At 37.8% G+C, this 21,960-nt stretch overlaps 1 protein-coding gene across 5 annotated transcripts in view; it reads right to left on the reverse strand.

Annotated features, from left to right (window-relative positions):
* CARMIL1 (capping protein regulator and myosin 1 linker 1) overlaps positions 1-21,960 on the reverse strand; it is a 194,039-nt gene that overhangs the window by 84,928 nt on the left and 87,151 nt on the right. For all 5 annotated transcript variants that reach the window (XM_062569894.1, XM_062569896.1, XM_062569891.1 and 2 more), the window contains 8 exons: positions 19,825-19,884; positions 17,809-17,930; positions 15,686-15,783; positions 15,240-15,310; positions 15,039-15,112; positions 9,566-9,641; positions 6,895-6,983; positions 3,510-3,604 (listed from right to left, as the gene is read on the reverse strand). In XM_062569894.1, the coding sequence (XP_062425878.1) occupies positions 3,510-3,604; positions 6,895-6,983; positions 9,566-9,641; positions 15,039-15,112; positions 15,240-15,310; positions 15,686-15,783; positions 17,809-17,930; positions 19,825-19,884 (685 nt within the window). The remainder of the gene's footprint in view (positions 1-3,509; positions 3,605-6,894; positions 6,984-9,565; positions 9,642-15,038; positions 15,113-15,239; positions 15,311-15,685; positions 15,784-17,808; positions 17,931-19,824; positions 19,885-21,960) is intronic.

Raw genomic sequence — 21,960 nt, forward strand, 5'->3', positions numbered from 1 at the left:
TTTTATTAAGAAAGCGCATCCTAAGTAATAGCAGAGCCAATTTACAAAATATTTATTTTATTAAAGGAGTAAGTAAAGATATAAACTTAAGTCTGAGCAAGTGGTATGAAACACAGTCCTCTAATAAATCACTTAGTAAGAAAAGGGAAAAGAGCGTAACCTTTTACTTGTTCCAAAACACAATTAAATAAAAAAGCTGAAACTGTTCTTCACATCAGCAGACATGAAACAGTACATTGCAAAGCACATCACAGACATGTATACTCTGCTTTATCAGATGTTTTATCTATCATTTATAAAGAAAGAGTAGTTATGTATCATATGTGCAAATTTTTGTTGTAGGATTTTTTTAATGTTCTCTGTAAATGCATTTTGTGTATGCTGATGATAGGTGCAACTTCCATACAGCTCAAAGCAAAATGACGTATTTTACTTATAATGCCAAAATATTAGACTGACAATACCTTTGTATTGTTTATTATAAAATACAGTGGTGACTAGATGTCTTCACAAACTTTCTACAAGAAAGCATCAAGTCATATTTCTCTCCTAGTCCACTATGTTGGCTGGGGGGGAGAAGTCTTTTGGGCTCCTCTAAAGTAGGGGGGAATTAGTCTTTCCAAGGGTAGCTGCAGAATGTAAATTCTGTGGCTGACTGTCTAATTTGGTTGAGCTGGTTCAGTTACTACATATAGTTTCATAGTTAAGGTAAAGTTAAGCCATACAAATAGCATCTTTAAACATATCACAAGTGTAATTTTTGTTGTGAAGTACTTTTTTAAGAGGTGTAGCAAATCATCAGACTGCTCCATCCTTGCTTCAAGCTAACAATCCACTTATTACCCTAAGCAAGATGAAGGATTTTAACATCTCAGTAGCATAGTGGTAAGAATCCACAGAGCTGAAATGAGATGCAGAAAAGAAATGCAGGAATACAGGAATGAGATGCAGAAAAGAAGAAAAGTACTTTGAATCTCTCAGGTGCTAGAACACTCTTTTTAAGCAGCCTATTCTTGCTGACCTTACAACAGAGACAACAGCTGTAATGGCAGAAGACAACTTTGCCACATCCAGATACATAGATTTGACTTTGAATATTTTAATACTTTTTGTTAATAATGTAAAACAAACAAACAAATAGATGAAATTATGATCCTAGTAAAGCTAAAGGCAAAATTTCCATCAGTTAAGCATCATCAGATTTTAAAGCCCACACTAGTAATAGGCTTCCCAGGTGTTACCTCACAAACGTTGGCAATACCATGAAAGGAAGCCGATTACCAACTAACACACTGTTCTCAGCACAAATTCATTTCATATAAACACTACTTTATCTTTTAACTAAGGTCAGATCCTAAGCCTAAACAGAATAGTCTTCTTGTATTATTGGAATATAGACAGTTACATTAGTGCAATAATATTTTTTACTTACATGTACTCAATAATACACAATAGCTTCATTTCCCTCTCCCTAAACAATGGGCAATAACACTCCCTGTAATTTAAACAACTCTGTGTTATTTCCCTTATATTTGCAATATAAACCGGTTAAATTCCCAATCCTTTCAGAGGTGATATATCAAGAAAGAAATGTTTTCCAAAATCCATATATTTCACATACACCTCCATTATGCCGGCTTTTACTTGTGAAATGCTTGCTGCCCTTTCAGTTTAATAAAGTCAAACCCAGCCTGCAGTCATTGACTGTCAGATCATAGGACGCCGACATATTTCTTAAACTGAAAAATGGCAAATTTGCACATTGCTATTAGGAGCAATTTCTCTTTATTTAAGTACCTATGTAATTTAACTAATACTCTGATGGAAAGGTCTAACTGTAACTGTATACATGACAGAAGAGATTGAGCTAATGAGAAAAACCAGAACCACTCATTTTTGTAAATTGTAGCTTCTACACTTCATTTTTATCTTGTAAGTGGCTCTTTCAGAGTGGTTTCAATCAATAGCTGTGTTGCAAAGAAAGCATCCACAATGATATATTAAAAAAAGAAATTCCCCTGGACTGTAGAATATCTACCAAGTGTTTCATTTTTTTTCCAGGAGAAAAAAATGGGCTTTTTAAAAAATTGTTTATGACACTTAATGTAAATGACTTTGAAAGCTGAATCAACAATATGCATAAAGTGACAGCCTTTTTTCAGCCCATGGCAATTCTTATACAACAGAAATCCTAGTGTAATGCAGTTAGGCCTATGGCACATTTTGTAGTAATGTTTTTCAGAAAAACAGTGGTTTTAACATGATACGGAGTTTTCCAGGAAGGGGGCAAGGTAGAATTAAAGTAATTAATCCAAACGGGGTTCTTTTTTGGCAGGGGGGACATCTTATTCTAAGTAGGTTAAAGATAAAAAATATTTTTGTATTTTTATTGATTATTTCTAATCTCTAGGAAAAGAGATAGAAAAGAAGAGGGAAAAAATTCTCATCTTTTCCCTTCACTGAAAAAGTAAGGGGACACACCTACAAAATTCTGTGTTAAGAACAGCATTCTGAGTCAGTTAGATTCTGAACAAAACTAACAGTTTTTCCAATTTGAATCATCTCAGCAAAGAGAATGGAAAATTTTCCCAAAACAACTCAAAGAAAACAAGAAAAGATTCACTGAGTAAAATTCCTATTTTTCTGTTGGCCCAGCAGGAACACAAGATGGTCTGATCCCAAGAACACTGCGTGCTTGGAATGCACCAAGCGAGGCAAATGGAAATCTCACACGGGCAGCGCTCAGGGGTCAACTCCAGACTGACAGAATGTAACCTTCTTTTAAAAATAAATGCTTTAGGTGAAAGGAGAGTAGACATGGGAGTAGAATTGACTTGATAGGTACTGAAATCACTCCTTCCAATGCCTGGTCTGAGAAAAGCAGAACTGTTCAGCTTGTTTTTCCATCTTGCAGAGTCAACAGTACTTTGCTGTACAGGAATGCCAGATACGCCACTTTTACAGAACATTGAAATACCTACAGGGCAAAGCGCTGGCAATACTAAGGACTAGTGCAAAGCTAAAAAAAAAAAAAAAAAAAAAGGAACAGCTGCAATGAACTTGGAAATATTCATAGAATTATGGTAGAAATGAAAAGGCAAAAATATCAGGAGCATATATAATCCAAGCAACAAAGTTGTCCCATATTTCATCCTCAAATTGATTGTATTGCACTTAAAAAAAAAAAAAAAAAAAAAAAAAAAAAAAAAAAAAACTATTTCCTCTCTATCCTGATGCATTCACTGAGTTCCATCTCTTTTTTCCCTATGAAAATGTAATGAAATCCAATGAAAACCATGGTTGCTTTAAAACATTTGAATACTTCTTGACAAACTAATGGATATGCATAAGTCAAAAAGAATAGCAATCCTCAGTCGTCTGTGAACAACAGATATTTACAATGGCATTACACCCAGAACAATAATCTATTATTCAGACAAAGCTGAATGGGGCAGCAGTAATCCCCCTATTACATTTGTAGAAAGAGAAAAATATAAACGTTACCATACCTCTGTCTTCAAGTGGATTGCTAGCAAGGTTAATCGTATGGAGTCCTGAGCTGGGATTATGGGCTAGGGCACTGGCTAGTTTCTGTGCAAAATCTCTGAAAGAAAAGAATAGAAAAGAGAAAACAGTTCTGTTATCTTCTGAATCAACAGCACATTCAGAGGCTTAAAAGTGTCAAGGGATTACTAGACAAAAGTGGCCAACTTATCCCACTGCAAAGCAGAAACGATTCTTCACAGTTTTAAACAACACTTATCCTGCTGATCTGCTGTCTCTCAACAGCAGATTATTTTATTATTTATTGTGTCATGTAAGAGAATGAAGAGCACTCAATCAAAGCTTAAAGTATTTTCTATGAAGATCTAAAAATGCAATAAAACAGGAGTTACACAGAATAACTTTGAACATGAGCATGTCTTTCTCTTCCTGCCATGCCCCTTAGTTCCCATCAAAGAATATGAGGTTTTGAGTTTTAAAAACCCTTTCTTCACAGGGAACTCCTTCCTTTATTCCTAGGAGACTGTCATTACATTGTCTGACCTACACCTCCAGGGTCATTTGCAAACTCTGCCCCAGCTTCTGCCACCACTATAAGCAGTGTTACTAGAACTTTTGGAAAACTAGAGCATGTGTGAACTATTTAGCAGAAGTACAGTAAATCCACTGTCACCAGAAAGCATTGGATTACCTGAGCAGGAGCACAGGGCTCCAAGGCTCATTTTGGAAAAGACTGACACAACTTCCCCACTCCCTGAGCAGTCTCTGCCTGAGACAAGGCACCTGCATTCTGCTCCCTGGGTGACTTCTCTCCTCCTTCTTTTCGCCCATCCCCTTTTCAAGTCCTAAAATTTATTGTTTGGTTGGCAGCACACTTTAGCTACAGAGCAGTAAGCTTGACTTTCTAAAAAGCAGCAAACTCATTCTACATGTACTGCATATCCACACTTGTGTGTATTGAGGACATTCAGGGTTGGAAGTAAAGCCTAAGAAAGGTCCAATATAACTACCTACACAGCAGAGTAAGGACATTTTGCTAAGGGTAAGAATAGCACAGATTTGAAAATCTCAGATAAACAAAACAATTCCTCAAGATCTGTCTAAATGACATCTTTGTAACAGAATAAAAGAGGACATGCATGGAAGAAACAAACGTAGTTGTCTCAGATCTAGTGTTATTCAGAGCTCATTCTGCAGGGTAAAATGAGATGCAACTCCATTGTCTAAGGTCCTCTGCATATCATCACTGGGCACCTCTGTTGCTTCTCCACTGTAGCGGCTGTTCCCTGCCGGCTGCCTGGCAGGGCTGCAATGGCCAGCGCAGATGGCAGTAGGGACATTCTGCCGGACTGCAGGGAACTTGTCAGTGCAAGAAATAAGCCATTTTTGCCAGCTCCTGCAAACAGGCCTTTGCAGAGTGTAGCATTCACCCTAGAACTTTCTTGAAGACAAATGTTCTGGTGATCACATTCTCCTTTCCTCCTTCCTCTAGAACAACAAAGTGATATAACTCTCTTTCCCAGCTCATTTGTTCAGGTTCTCCTGGACTACTCCCCTTTCTCTGAAACTGCGATATCACTGATCTCAATTACTATGCTAGTAATTATCAAAACATCAGTATCCACTTTATGCATTAAAGAAACAAAAATAATCTAGACTGCACCCTTTATGCCTTTTAAAGAAATAGGAATGGGGATAAAATTTTCAGGAACCTTTAAACTGGCATAAATCCCATCAGACAAGGAGTTCCATTTGACAACCTTTTTTATCCAATAGCAAATCCATCCTTTCCTGGACCTGGGTCCTTACTCCTACCACTCTTACTATTTTCTTTCTCCTTAGCTGGGAGGATGACAACTGCTTATGGGGCCATATCCAAACCAAATCACAGAAATGAGTGGTTGGAAGCAGAAAAGGGTGAAAGCATCTTAAATTGACTATGCTGCAGGAGGAAATAAATTCTTGCAACAGCTTTGGAATTTCTGAAAGCACTGCTCTTGCTAGTTCTTTCCTAACTCTGGTCTAGTAGTCTGTCACGGCTCGTTAAAAACGACTGGTCTATAGCTACGTGAAGGCAAGACACTCAGTAACAACAGGATTCCTTCCTAGCAAGCAGATATTGTAACTTGTAAAACTGACAAATGCCCTTGACAAGAACAGACAATCCTGATTGGAGAAAGGACACTAAGGCAACATGTCAAATACCACATACGCAAATGGTGGCATGAAAACCAAAGTCTCCAGTTATTTATCTGTCAAGTCCTATTAAAACTGAAACTAGGTCTAACTGAGACAAGCTAATGCAGGCAATGTGCAAAGGTTGTCAATGTATCTTTTAATATTCATGATTATCATTGTATTTCATAGCACACAGTGCAAGAAAAACAAGACAAAATCAGGCACTTCCGTTTGAATGACAGCTGTTAAAAGCAATGCATGGTGATCAGGGGGTTTAGGGGTTGGGTTTAGATTACCCAAGCTCCGTCACAAATTTCCTGAGTAATTTAGGCAATTTGCCTTTAAAGGTATTCTAGTGCAAAACCCATGATGGGATGGGGATGGGGGTAAGAGAGACCCAAACAACTGGAGAGGAGATAAAAGAAAGCACATCACTTAATTTGCCTATGCTTGTTTCCCTTCTATACCTTTTTCCCTCCCCCTAGTATAATGCTTTCCTTCTCCCACCTTTCTGCTGCTTTGCTTATTAAATATGAAAATTCATGGGCACTAAGACTATGCATCTTGTCTACATGGTCTTGATTGTTGCTCTAATACTAAAACAAGCTACAAATACTTCCAAATGGGCTAGTTTACAACTTGAACTTTGTCTGTATTTCCTACAAAAAAAAAAAAAATCAAATACCTAGTAACAATCATTTACTGTACTTAACACTTACACAAGAACTAAATCGCAAGGCTTTCCTCTACATACCATTCTTTTAAGGCTAGGGCAAAGGGTTAAACTTATTTATCTATTTTCTTGTTTCTTTAGAAAATGAAACTGTAATCTGTTATCAAAGGTAGAATAATATGCTATTTAACAAAAAAGTTTAACACTGTTTTCTAAGCAATAAAAGGTTTTCATACTAATATCAATTAATATATTTGGAGAGGAACAGTGCAAGTTGATTTAGGGTTTACACTCCTATCCAACCCATTTCTGCTTCACTTAACCCAGACAGGATTTTAGAAAACAACAGTTCAAAGGGATTTCTTGAATGTAGGGAACCTCTGAACAATCTGACCAAAGCTCTTGACCACAAGCTCCTCAGAACACGGTATACATTGGTCAAGAGCCTTTTAAATGTTTATTCTAGTTAACATATATCATATATCCTTTCCAGTGGAAGTAAGCAGTAACAAATGCAACAGTTTGAAGAAATTACTTACGTTCTAAGCCCGGCATTCTCTAATACCAGCTCTTCCAATCGATTGGACCTACTCACCACTCGCAGAATCTGCTCACAGACATCAGCAGACTGCCACAGAAAAGACAGAACAATATTAAAGAACACAAATGTGGAACATCATAACAGGATCCAGGCCACAACTAGTTTCCAGTCATAAGGACACTAGGAACATCCCTGAGGGTGTCAGATGGCAACAGAGGACGTCTGGAAAAGACTCAGAGAAAAGCAAGAGGCAGACTACTAAAAGTGAGTTATTCAAGAAACAGGTCATCTAATCATAAGGGCAGAACTTTTATAATGATAGTTGGAAAGGAAAAAGGAAAAAGGAAAAAGGGACCAAACCCATCATTCAGAAAAATCACTTATTTAATTTTTAAAGAAATCTTCTTCATATCCATACTACACCATTAGAAGAAAGTGGCAAGTAATGCAATGCAGAATAAAGCCTAAACACAAAAAGGGATGTTATGATGCAGAAGAATTTAAAAAATATCTCCAGGAGCAACACTCTAGCTATAGGTTCTCCAAAGATTGTTTAAGGACTAGAAAGTCCGTTTTGTGTACTTCAGTATTCTCCTAACCCACATAGAACTAAAATACATCTTATGATCTGCGCTGTTGTTATATTCTGTAAGTTGAACAGACATTTGCAAGTACCATGAATGTGAACAAAACATGTTAATAAAATTGCTTGTGTGCTGTGTTCAGTCAAGAGGAGAGACAAAGCCTTAATGATTCAAAAGCTATACAGTAAACTCAAAATCTCATTACCTTTTAGTATAATCTTTTATTTTGCTCCCAAATTTGTCTGTATTCCCCGCATACACTAACTAACATTCCTGTAGAATCTAAAGCTGAACTCCAATCATGAAGTGATGAAATTAGTTAAAATTATCCACCTTTAAAAATGATGAAGTGACATTCATACTCAGGACATTCCTGTTTCTAATGACAAGTTGACATCTTTTTAGGCTTTTTTTGGGGAAGTGGGGAGAAATTTAAGCTAACTGACTCTCCTAAACAGGGGGGGGGGGGGGGGGGGGGGGGACACGTGGGACGGACAACAAAAAACAAACCTGTACTACACACACAAAATTCTTACTATTAGTTTACACAGTAGGGATCACAATCTTGTCTAAACTGTATCAACTGTCTCTCCAATTCTCTCTTTACCTTCCATATGTTAATACTTCGGAGCATCATAGCATTCTTACAGTGCTTCTACAGCAGTGTGTGTAAATGGGAAGTTTCATGCATTATGAAACACTACAGATGCCATTTCTCAGAGACTACGTCAGATGGGGCCCCACAAAGCACTCCATGGCCTATGGATATGTCTGACCTCATACTGACCCTCAGCAGTGTTCCTATGGCATAGATTTACTGTTCAATAGTTGATATTTTCATGATCCTCTTGACTGAAAATGGAATGTATGGAAGGTGAAGATTTGTTTTAATGAACTAGTGCATTTCCAAGATTGACAAAGTTTACATGTTTGAATAAAACTCTTCCACATAAAAGTTACTCAAAATTCCCCCAATTTCCAAGAAAAAAAATATCTCAAATGGATGATACAGCCAGTTCTTGTTCTAGGCAAACTACACTGGCGAGTCATCTAGCTAAGTATACTATCTTGCTTAAATTTGGAATTTGAAGCAGAAGTTGATAATTTTATTGTACCTTTTTACAATGTTGATTTTAGCAAAAAACACGAAGACTCAAAATATTCTCAAGTTTCACTCTATGTACAATTTTAAGCCTGGTCTCCCAGCAAGAAAGAAAAAAGTGTTCTGCCTGCTCTTCTGCCAAGAGTAACGTAAGCTAGTATCCACTGATTTTCATAGGAAATGATAACTTAGGAACGCAATGAACACATTTTTATATCAAGACTCTTATCTTTCATTTTTAAGGAGAATGGTTCTAGGTGCAAGTGTGAAAGCAGCTTCTCAAAACACTAATTCCATCTGTGACTATTAATTTTTCAAGTTTAGTAGAAATAATATATTTTGATATATTAAAAAAAGCCACCTTATTACTGATTTACTTAGCACTTTAATAAGTAGCCCATCTTGCTTAGATTTGTCCTCTCTTTGCTTTTTGAAAAGAATACTGTTGTGGAAGAATATCATTGTCACACATCACTAAATACTTATTACTTTTAGGTATTAGTTTCAAACAACTGACAGAAAAATTCATCATGACATAATGAAAGTTAAGAAAAAAGTCTGCTCCATATTGCGAGGAAAAATAGAATCATGGTATTTTCTCACAACTCCAAAAAGCAACAGAGATTTCAGGCTGCTTTGAAGGAAGTTTCCTATTTAGTCATCTAACACTGTTTGAGAGAATGAGCGACACTTAATGGAGTAGCTTTACATGACACCTTTATCTCTAAATAAGCTTTTCAAACTTTACTCAAGTGAAATTTTGGCAAGATCTTAAACTGAACCTCAGCAGTGTTCTTATGGAATGAATTAACTGTCCAACCAATTCATATTTTCCTGATGTGATTAATGGAAAAATAATTTTCCATAGATTGCCCTGTTTTACTCCCCTAAAGAAGCTTACTGTCTTGAAAAACATAAAAGCATCCCCTAAAAAATAGCAAAGCCTGGAAAGTGCTGGCATATCATTTCAATTTATTACTTACTAATTTCAGATCCTTGGAGGACAGCTTTGTAAACCACTGATTGTACTCCAGAGCAGCAACTATAGGTATTAAGTCTCTAGAAAAAGAAAAACACTTTTACACACTTGTCATATAACTGTCAGTTTTGGACATTGGGAGAAGAGGAAAAAACCAAACAAACGAGAAAAACACTCTTAAACCTTCTTCCATATTTAATTCACTCAATTTTTGCAATGCTAATCAACTATTACCACCATTACAGAAAACTCTGCATCTAAAAAAAAAAAAAAAAAAGAGTACCACGAGCAGCTGTGTATCTTGCCCATATTTTAATACAGACTTCTGACTGGCTAACAGACATCCATTCTACCATGAATTTTTAAACCCGGAATTTGTCTACGCTGTCATTCCTACTCTCAGTATTACTTTTTCTTCAGCCTGTGACATATTTAAGCTTCTTAATCACCTCTAATTATAATTGAGCATGACGCTGAAAAGCTTTTTGGCACTCTGATGATTTAATATAATTCCATGACTGAATGCTTCTAGAGAACATCTCCTTGTCTCATCTCTATAGTTATAATCCCTTAGGAAGCAGGAAACCTGCAAAAGGATAATGTGACATGCAGCACAAACCCCCTCTTAACTGTAAAAGGGATTTCACAAATGAAATTCTGAATTATTCTGTTTCTTTATTCTAAGCCTCTTAATTTGATCTGCTCTCCCTAAGTTCCTCCAATAACAGATGTTCATAAATGTCATGTCTGTACGCTACCCTCCAGCAGAATCATTCATCAAACACTAGTACGCTATTTAGCAGCACAGCTCTTCAGTCTTTTTCCAGAACATGTTCAATACATATGTGTGTAAACACACACACATACACACACATGTACACTCACTCAGTAATTACTCAGAACCCCCCTGTCTTTATAATGAAATAAAGAAGGAGCTGTAATACACGTTGATTTATCTGACCAGCAATAGTGCCATCTCAGCCTCATTTTTGGCAGGGACAAACTTAAAAATACCGGCTTGTATAAGCTGATGCCAGCCCCCAGCTTTCTATTCAGGACATATGCAGGTAGGCGCCCGGCAGCGCTAAACAGTGTCTCTTTCTCACACCCTCTTTTCCTTCTTTCTGTCCTTGACTTTTCCTCCAACAGTGTCTCTTTCTCGCACCCTCTTTTCCTTCTTTCTGTCCTTGACTTTTCCTCCACTAACACTCAAACACTTCAGGGTGATGGTTAAACACGTAGGAAAACCAAGAGATAAGGCCGTATCATATGGGCAAACACTCGGCAGGCTATATTGAGAACTGCAGTTGCTACATTTGGAAACGTGAGCCCATCACTAAGGGAACAGTGAGGAGGTACAGCATTTTGCAGCAAAGGCTGCAGCGTACCAACTGGGAAGCTCATGCAAACAGAGCGTTTTCAGGCTCTTGCAGAGAAACCGGTGTGCGGTGCCCGTTGAGGATTAAGCTCGTCTCCCCTGTCATTCAAGGCGTGCAGTCTCACGCTGAATTCTAGTAACAGCAAGAGAGTCTTACCAGCTTCATGGTATGTACAGATTTATTTCCACCCACCAGCTTTTTCCCACACCCCTCACTTTTTCTCAATTGGAAAGAGCTAAAGGCCTAGTGAAAGATTAAGAGAAAAATACCAAAAAACCAGAGGTATTTCCCCTCTAGGCTGGGCAGGCAGGAACTCTGCTATGAGTAACACTCACGGATTTGTTCCCTCTTTGCATTCACCTACAGTGATGAGTAGCGAGGATTAAAAAAAAAAAAAAAGGAAAAAAAAAAAGAAAAGAAAAGAATTAGCAGCTTGGGCTCAGGGCAGTGCCTTTGCCTTGGAAATGGAACAAGCCTAAGAGCCATTTTTCAGCTGCAATTTGGGTTTATCCACCCCACAGTAATTCACACATTGCACTGTTTAGAAAGCGTGAGTGTTGTAATTCCTTCATCACAGGTGTCTCCAGGGCGCAGTTGGTCAGACAAGGCTACAACTTGCGCTGAATGGAGCAGCACAAGCTCCGAACAGGCTGACAATACCGATACCGCAGGCAGCCCCACCGGCGGAGCCGTGCTTTGCAGACAGCGCCCCGCCATCTCCAGAAAGGGCAGAGAGGGCCCACGAGCGGTTATTTTTCAGTCAGCGCCAGCTTGGTTGCTCCAGAGTGACAGAGGGGGAACAGCTTGTGATCACCTGCTGTATTTACCTCAGCAGGGAGCTGGTGCAACTGCTGGCAACAGCTCAGGACCTTCGGAGCCAGAGAGTACCTACAGGCAGACCTTGCTCTTGGCTGTCCCTTTCCTCCTCGCCTCCCCAAGCCTCTCGTGAACGGAGCTGAAGGACAGCTGGGCTTTCGGAGAGCTGGCGAGGAAAACTGCTGCACCGCCAAAACGTTTAAGAAACAGGGCTACAATGGGGAGGGAATTTTTTCAATAAACCAGTCCTGCTGACTTGCAAATTCTCACCTTTAAATAGTTTAGTCTTCTGCCTTCTTCAAGGCCTTTTTGTGCAAATTTTAGACAAGGACAGATACTGGCATATTTCAGTAACACCAGAAGTTAAAAGAATATACACGCACACACACCCCTTCCTCCTCACATGCCTGAAATCTGGGGATATCTGCCTTTGCTGTAGTAGTCGTCCTGTCTATAAATATTGCTTTATCAGATTCTCTCTCATTTTAATCATCACCTGATTATAAAGAGAACCTCGACAGATTTTTTTCAGTCTTGTTTGTATTAATTTTTGAAGGTGCTTCTCACCAGTGTGCGGTGCTTTTGGAATCTACCTCTACTCTCTCTTGCTTTGAGCTTGCCTACTTCCATTGTATTTATTCTTGAATTTCCCACTCCAAAATTTCTACTGCTTTATTCACTTTTTTTTCTACTAAATTATAGATGTGGTACCAACAAGGATCTGAATTCATTTGCAATACAACAAGAATGCTAATGATCACTTCTAAAAGCAAGGCCTTCTCATAACTTCCTTCACCAAGTTATACTGAGTTGCTTAGGTTTATTTATTGGTTTGTTTGCTAAGCTACCACCCAGAATAAAGATTTACAGAAAAAGAACAACATGCCATATTAAAATGCAAACAGATTCTGTACTTCTGGAATGCAGAAAACCTCTCCAAGCTTCAAAAACATTCAAGCTTTTCCAGTGTCTTCATGTTTTTTTCAGCAACGCTGTCTCCCAGTTTATTTTTTGCCCATGGCAAGAAATCTAAACAGTGCAATATATTTGGGGTGGAGGGAACGGGGTGGGGGGACTAATTAATCACACTCTTCTGACATTATATTTTCTGAATTCCCAAATATGCTAAAACATATACTACATGAATGCATACTATGCTATTGAGTTAAATAAGTCCTGTTCACTTTGGGCCTTCTTTTTGTTGTTGTTAAACAATTATATGGTTCACAGCACAACATAACTTCAAATAAAACCTCAGAAGTCATGTTCCCATGTGGCAAGCCATGCTATGCACTTTAAGTGACAGACACTGGGAACTTAAAGCTTCATCTATAATTCATGTCATCTTACGTTGACCTCTAGCAGAAATGCTTCACAAGGAAAAATACAAATTGTTATTTTTGCAATACACAGCCTCTGTATCTAGAGGACTGATGTAGGATCATCCTTCACTTCTGAGCTGCTCCACAGCATCAAGTATAGAGCTGCTTCAGTGATCTCCAAAATAAGGTAGACAAGACACAACAGTCTCTTCAAAACTGTAACACTTTGGCATACTGTTATTACTGTTAATTTACAGCTTTCTTGCTGTGCTAAATATCTCACAAAATACTCACATGCATTCTTGAACCAATTTGGATCTCAAATCCTAATTTGTATTTTTAATGAATATCTTAAGGTTTGGCTTTCTGAAAAATGTCATGACTCTCCTGAAAATTTCAATTCAAAATCTTTTTCTCTGTTCAGCCCCCAGCACTCACAAACTGTCATCATAAGATGGATTCCAGGGCATATAAAAGTCTCTAAAATTGTTTTCAATCTTCACACTTACAAAATCATAGACATTTAGTACACTGTTACTAGCAACACAAATACACTTCCTCAGTGATGTCAGTTTCTGTGAAACAACAAATTATTATTCCATTTGCCTAAACACAACTCGTTTGAACCACCTGATACATAATAAATATTTAAAACACTTCTTTTATCTACCATTTACTAATAGGTGATATTTTTAACTTCCTCTAAATTGTTCAAAAACTTAATTTCTAATTAATTAATTAATTGAAGCTGGGTATCTAAGTCACCTCCTCAGAAAAGGCCCCATGCTCTTCTCAGTACTTCCACCTTTAAGTGTTTTTTGATTCTTTACTCACATTTGCCTGCACTCAGCTGTACTCATTTCCCAATCTTTTCTCAGCAAGTCTTAACTGACCAGTCAGTCTTCATCTACATCTGTCATGCAGTAGTTGCAGCCCTGTCGACTTGTTCCAGTTATCTGAACTAGCTAACACAAGTACATACAGCTTAGTGACTTCATTTCAGCACCGTGGAATTCAGCATGGACTGTGTAAACCCACCACAGAAGCAGAATAAACATTTGAGTGGAATTTTTGTGGCAGTTTACACATAGCCAGCCTAAAGCTGCAGAAACTGCTGCACTAAAACACTATCATTTACCTGCCTCCAAGTTCAGCCTGTTATATTTTTAACATCAAATCTCTGACAAGCTCATAATTCTTTAATTGCACTTTCCCACAGAAACAGCTGCTTTTTATGTCTTATTTAAAGCTTCTTAGATTTGTCATTTTTCTTATATAATCATAGATTTTAATTAAGACTCCTTCCCATTTCATCTTACTTAAATGTCTTCAGAATGAACTTTCTTAGTATCCAGTAATCTCAGCCAGCTGAATTTGGTAAACTCAATACAACCCTTAGCTAAGTTTCAGCATCTCACAGTAAAATTACTCTCAATTATTTTTTTTCTGAAGGTACACGCTTTTGTTGGTATCTATTGTAAGGGGAGAAACTGCTTCCTGGGATTCAGCTGTACAACTTAAGTCTTCTACTGACTTGCTGAAAATAGTAATTTCTTTTATCAAGTACACCAGGTGAAAAAGATTATACAGAAGTAAAGGTACTATAACATCCTTTTTTGCTTTAACTGATAGATGTAATTACATGTTCTCTCTGTTGAATTTGAGCTCTAATATCTGCCACCACAGGAAAAGTATCTATCTGCTAACTTTTTTTGGAGTGCTGGCAATCGCAAAATATATTCACTTTCTCAGGCCCCTCCAATTAAACATGGTCTCTACGGGGTTTTTGTGCAAACACAGCAGCTCTCTGCTGGAAACCCAAAGTGACATAGGTGGTCACTTCACAGGTCTAGACATTCAAGTAACACCTTAGCTTGGACAGACAAATCCTACTGGAAGAAGGGATTATGAAACATTACAAGTTCTCCAAGTATTAGCATGCTTCTTGCATGTTGTTTACCTGTGGTCAAGATGGCTGAAGTCTTGCAAATTCAACTCTCTGGTATCTTGTGTCAGATAAATTGTATCGACATCCTGTTAAAAGTACATAAAAAAAACCCCTCTTTATAGAACTGTTTTTTCCCAAGCATTCTGATTTACCTTCTCTTTCATCCTTTGTACAGGTAGAGGAAATGAGTCCCAGCACAGGACACGTACTTACCCACTGTACCTCTTCTCTATAGGGAAATCCAAGCCAATCACAAACACATGCATACATCTGTGAAAAGCCTCCTAGAAACAACACAAGGGAGTATTTAACATAACAGCAAAACAAACAAGTAAATATCTAAAGGCATATCTTAATACTTTCACTTAAATATAAACCACCAAGTCTTTCAAAACTCACTTTCTTTTTCTCTCAGAAAGGTGTCCATTGTGCTGCTGAAAGCAACTGGAATACACTGAGACTATCCTACTTTTGCAATAGCCAGCAGGTTGCAAGAAAGCTTAAAATAGTGCCTTCACCCACCAATCAGAAGTGTACTCCACACTAACTACACCTCAAAACTAATTACACCTTTTCAAATTTCTGCCAGAAATAGAATTAAACTTCCTGACACTGCAATTCCAACCTTTTTATATTTGAGCCTTTAAATTCATTCTCACCACAAGGTCCAAGTTCTGCCACTGTCTGACTGTCCCACAGGGCCTGGAGATTAGCCAGTCTTTCTGAAGGCTCCATAGTTACTTTTTTCAGAATCCTCCTATATGCAAAGGGAAAAATATCATTCATGAGGTTAAAAAATATTTTAAAATCTGTGCAATTACATGTATTCATGGATCTTCTTTATTTCAAGTATGATTATTTAATGATGTGTATAGGAAGAATTATCTTTAATACAATTCAATTTTCAGCCTAAAAGTCAAATACACTGTGATACAGGACAACAGTAGTAACATGTGTCTCTTTTTCCTTCTCATAACTAACCTTGTGGGTCTTGGAGCAACCGAGCCTGTTTCTACAACAAGATTGCCCAGGCTAAGTAGATTTGTGGTGCCTGACTAATACAAGTATACCCAAAATAGGAGAGAGACAGGGTATTACTAGTCATGCTGAAATAGCTCGAGTTTGTATAGTGCTTTTATAAAGTGAAAGCATTACGGTGCAAAGGGCCAAAGAGCATGCTGAGTGGCCTCTAGGCTGCGCTTTAGATATCTAATTCTAATCTCTGTAGTGTGATAGTATTCTCCAGTCTCTACACTAAAACACAACCCTTTTTTCTGCCTTTCAGGAAATAAATGTTCTTCTGAATGACAGGACAGCCTCAAAACTTTCAGAATTCCATGCAACAAAGGTAAAGAATGAGTAAGAGATGTTAACTGTAGAAACCTCTTTCCCCTTCCTTGCCTGTTCTGGTCTCATATCATCAGCACAATTCTGCTGTCTTCATTTGAGAGCTGTGCCATATGACAAGAGAGCAAGAAATTAAAATTCTTTTCTGGGAACCAAGCACTCCACACAGCCACACAAAATGCTCCAGCATTGTTCTCAAGGGAGCTCAGAAAAAAACATGTTTAAGGCTCAAGGCAGTCACAGATGCTGAGATAAACATGCACAGTTCTGTGGTCCTCTTCACCCTTTTGTCTGCATTTCTTTCATCATTACTGAGGTTTTATGGCTACACATGTTCATAAATATTCACTTCTACATCTTCTTTATGAAGGAAGATTTCTGTCATGGCAGTTAATAATACTGCCACAGAAATAAACTAGAAATAAAAAAAAGAAACTGCTAGCTGGGGTTATGAAGTTTATTTCCTACTCCACCTATGGAAAAGTGAATAATAAAGGTGCACACCCAAAATCATGTAAATCTAATCAGACTGTTCACATTGAATGTCTGTTTAAAAAGTTCACTTGGAAAAATTACTGTGTCCTGGAAAACTCTTTTATATGATCCACTTTCTTTAAACTTTCCAAAAAAAAAAAAAAAAAAACTAAGCTGGAGAGAGTAGTAGGAGAGCTACATTATCTGGGAGGTACCAATGCAGATGTGGCACAGCTAGAGAAGAGGAGGAAAATAAGAAAAACTACTGAAAATTGCTGCAAAATGATGAAATTCAGAGGCTGCTGATAACACAAACAGGAGAAAAAGCAAAGGTAAGAACAATACAAAATTGAAGCAGCACAAAAAAAAACTAGAAAAGGAGATATATGACTGAATGAGCCATGCTATTCTATTGAAAGTATATAGCAGAAGGCCTGATGCTCAGATTTGAAGCACCAGGCTCCCAGTCATGAATTATTTCACATTTCACAAAATGTGAAAATAAGCAGAACTTTTCCCTGCACTTCCAACTCAGATTTTTGCTCCTGTGGAAAAAACAGAACAAAACCAAAAAAAAAAAAACTACTGAACATCACAGCTGCTTATAGGAAAATGAGTTAATTAAAACAAACAGCTAAAACCTCAGCTATATCGGAGGTTGAAGAAGTAATAAGGTAAAAATAAAACTTAAAACTCCAAATCCTCACATCACCCAGTCAAAATGAAAGCTCTTTTGACCACACAGACTACAGCATGACCTAGCCATGCTCTGTGTTTTTTCACTGTTCTGCCATATACTTCCAAGAAGATCCCTGGATGAAAATTTAGCACTTGCCTTAAGCTGTTTTACATCTTCTGTGCATTTCTGACGTAAGGTGGGGGACTAAAGAACAATAAGTGGTATTTCTTCACTCTGTCCTCATAATCTGTTCATGCTACAAGTGCCCCAAAAGCTACTTACACTGGAGAGAGACCGGGGAATATCTTCCTGAGGCAGGTTCCAATGTGCGCCAGAACCTCGTTCACGTCCTCGGAGGTTGCCATCTTCATGGAAATGCTACATTTCTCCGTTTCCATGATCAACTGCACAAAGAGGGGGAGGGGGAGAGGAAAGAGGGAGAAGAATTAGGTACCATCTAATTCAGATCCAGTTAAATATAGCAGTATTTTGAATGCCAGCTGAAGGCTTTGCATGCCAGTAAGACTCTGTTATTAATACATGACACAACAGCGCTGCAGGTAAAGCTTCTCTGCTTGAACACACAAGAATTATGTACTCAAACTTTGCTTCTCCTAAAAGTATCCTGCTTCCCACAGGAATAAAAGTTTCAGATAAACTTGGATCTCAGCTGCTATTTCCAAAACCAAGAACTTTTCACAGTATTGTCTGATTCTGAAACATGTCCTGGAACACCAGCTGAAGTGAGTACAGATTGACAGCAAGCTTTTGAACATACAAGGCTCACCTCCTTGAGTGAGAAGCACAAGTCATTAACAGCTGTGATTCTCTGGAAAAGTTTGAATACTTTGATCCATGCCATTTAGGGAAATCGTACTTTGGCTAGTACGCTACAGAAGTTTGTCTTTTTATTGAAACCGGTTCCTGGATCTCTCCTCGTTTCCAGTTCATATCTAAGGTCATCACCAGGATAACCCTACAGAGGCTGTATTATCTCAAAAGCGCACGCACACACAAACATCATGTACTTTTCCCACCACTTCAACTCCTTCCAGCAATTCATTCTCTGAAGATGAACAAGTGGGCAAGTCACTACCGTTTTTGATTATCACTAGTATTACCACACCTTTCCTCCCACATTACTTTGTCCATTTGTTGACTTATATACTCATCATGGCTTTTTGTAATAAGCCTGGCATAACACAAGTCCTTCAGGTACTACAGATGTAGCACACTGTTCACAGGAAAATTGTGAAAAGACCTGTTGCCCATAAGGAATTATCAAGGATTCTACCTGCGTTCAGCTATAACATTTACATTTTTAAAGCAGCAGTGAATGTAAAAATTCAAAACTTTACAAAATATCTTAGAAAAATGGTATGCTAAATGAGACTGCTGAAAATCAGCACTTTTGTTGCAAGTCCTGCTAGAACAGTTGCTGTCTGTTCCCTCCAGGAATAGTGTTAGCTACCATGACATTTTTGTACCTTAAATACATAAGGCCACAAAACCACACACAGTTTACTAAATGCTTCCCTATTCAAAAGGTAAACAACTGGAGCTTTTTTTTTTTTTTCCTTAAAGGAAAGCTTCAAAAGCCAGGTTAAAAATATGGTATGTTAAACACAAGGAGAGCTTTACAGAGTTCAAATATACTGACAGATGCTCCTATTTCTGAAAACCTCTTCAAAAACCAAAACACACATGAAACATATGAAGACTTTGATACAATTGGATTGTCAAATCTTGTCAACACGTTCATCTATGAATGAACAATGTATAAGAGGCACTCTTCATCACCTTCTCTTTGACATTCACCTTTTTGGCACAAAATTCCCTCCCGCCCCCCCCTCCCTTTTTTAAAGACAAAAAAAAAGAAAAAAAAAAAAAAAAAAGAAAAGGCAAGAATGACACCAACACGAGCTGAAAAGAATTGAAAGGAAATAATTTCTGTCTACAGTGTACGCAGGAACATTTGGCTTCACCATAAAGGGTATACACCACAAAAGACATTCAAACTTGCATGCTGTGGATTATACAACCACCACTGTTTTATCATCTCTGAAAAAAATATCCACATTTATGTGACTTAACAAAAACTTGCATCATTTTATCTTCATTCTAACTGAGTTACGAAAAGGCTGCGTTTCTTATCTTCATCCCACCCACACAACTCATTCTTCTTCTTGGTTGGAGCAGATTTAGCAATGAGTAAACAGGTACCTTTTAACTTTAATCATTGGTGAAATATATCAATGTGCCACAATATAATTTTGAGATAAGGCTGGAAACACTCACCTGACCTGGTTTACTGGAAGTTATTCCTTGGATTTCCAAGTAGCTGAAAGTTAGTTCTAGCTATAGTTAAAAAAGAAAAGGCCACATTAGTACAAACACTTTCTTATTTTAGAAAGCACTGGCATATTTCAATGAAGTTAACACAAAAACCTTGAATGAGGGGACCATTGTTTTACATCAGCTTCTAGAGTGTACATAAAGGATCTGTCAATATTCTCCTATCTGGTCATATTTTATACCAAATGAACACTTGCATGTTGCTTATTATGGTCTCAAATGGTTATTAGAGGTAATAAGAATATCTAATTGAGTATTTTACTGACAGTTGTAAGCACACCAGCTTATAACAAATTTATAACAAAATTTTACAATAAAAAGCATTAACTGCCTATACAATACCTTACTGATGTGTACTCTTGTGAGTAACTCTTAATATTTATAGCATCACTAATTAGTCTTTCATGAATTATACTGATCACAGAAGTGATCATTTTTGCTGTAAGAAACTAAAGGGACATACAACCCAACCACCCACATATATAAAATGCTCAAGACTATATTAGCATGTCTAAAAATTTGACAAGAAATAATATTTTAGCTTTGCCTGACTCAGTTATCCAAGCAGTGGTTGGGACAGACAGAGAGGAAAGGTGAGCATGTTTAATCCAAACAGAACTTCAAAGGAAGTACAGGCACGAAAAACATCCTCTTCTCCAAAGACAAACTTAAGCCTACAGAGGGTAGCTAAGGTCTGAACTCCCAAACACACAGACATGCAAGCATCTTGACAGCTGGGAGATGCAGAAAGAAACAAAGCTCTTGGACTGAATCAAAAATATGGAGCAAGACATTAGCACAGCTATTTCCTTTTATTTATCATCAAAATCATTGCAACTATAACAAATGGTCTGTATGAATTACATAAAAAAAAAAATCTTCAAGTTTTCTGTACTTCATCTTACCCTAGGTTCACGGTCAGGATGTTTCCAGGCTGTGGCAAACATCAAATTATTCTATCATTGTGGCAGCCTTTTTCTTTGGGAAAAAAAAATACCGAAACACCCCACAAATTCCATGACCCTGAACCACTGCTGCACTGCTCAGAACCTAAACGTAATTCTCAAGGATACACTTCTATAAAGGCTGCAAAAGCCCATTAGGAAATCAGTAAAGACAAGCTTCACTTTCCAACCATGAGAATTCAACACAAGCTTTTCAGAAAGCAGCATGACACTGGGGAGAGCTCCTAAGTCCTCATAGTCTCACTAGCAAATCTTTAAGTGGTCAGAGATAGTGTTATCACAGGATGAAACTGCTTAGAAAATTCCAATTAAAATAGATATGATTTAAGATACATTTTAGGGGCTTTTCATCAAGCAGGTGAGCTTTTTTAGTGCTCTGCTACACATCTACCCACTGTTACGGGGGTTACGATGTTACTTCTCTATATTTGTTCTTTCTTGTCTTCTGAATTTTTTTCTCCTTAAGTTGCTCTCATTACATGAGGGGATCAAAAGATGTGAGCATCCATCAGCCATTTCTATGCAAAGCCCACCTTCACCACAGCCTTAATTTAGGCACCAAAGTTTGCCCTGCAGTTGCTAAGGAGTCTTCACATGCTTTGTTTTGCTTATTCTGCTATGTAGGGAATGCCCTACAGCAGACCGGCAGCTTCAGAGACCTGGGGTGCTGCCATAGCTGTTTATGAAGCAAGTAAGCACATAAGCCCAGCCATGAGACAGGACAGAGACAAAAAATGCCAGCACCTGCCCACTGCCCACAGCAATATTTTGCATTTTTGCAAGGTAAGATGTTTATTTTTCTTCATGCCTCTTCAGTTCCTGGTTCCTCAACTAAGACTGGCAGTCTTTCGTGAAGCACACAGACCTATGCATTTCATTCAGGCCAAGGAGAGGTACAAGGGTAGGGGAGTGTTAATAAAATGAATAAAAATAAATGGCATCTCTTGCTTGCTACTAGAGTGAGCCAGATGACTGATAAAGCAGTGAAAGGCTCGTTTCCTCCAGTGCTAGTCAAATTAAACATGTGAGATTATCTAACATTTATTTACCCAAATTGCAATGAATTGTTCTGTGGGGTGGGGGAAACTGTCTATGATTAAAATCCTTCCTATTT

The sequence above is a fragment of the Rhea pennata genome, chromosome 2 (genome assembly GCF_028389875.1).
Source record: "Rhea pennata isolate bPtePen1 chromosome 2, bPtePen1.pri, whole genome shotgun sequence".
Lineage (NCBI taxonomy): Eukaryota > Metazoa > Chordata > Aves > Rheiformes > Rheidae > Rhea > Rhea pennata.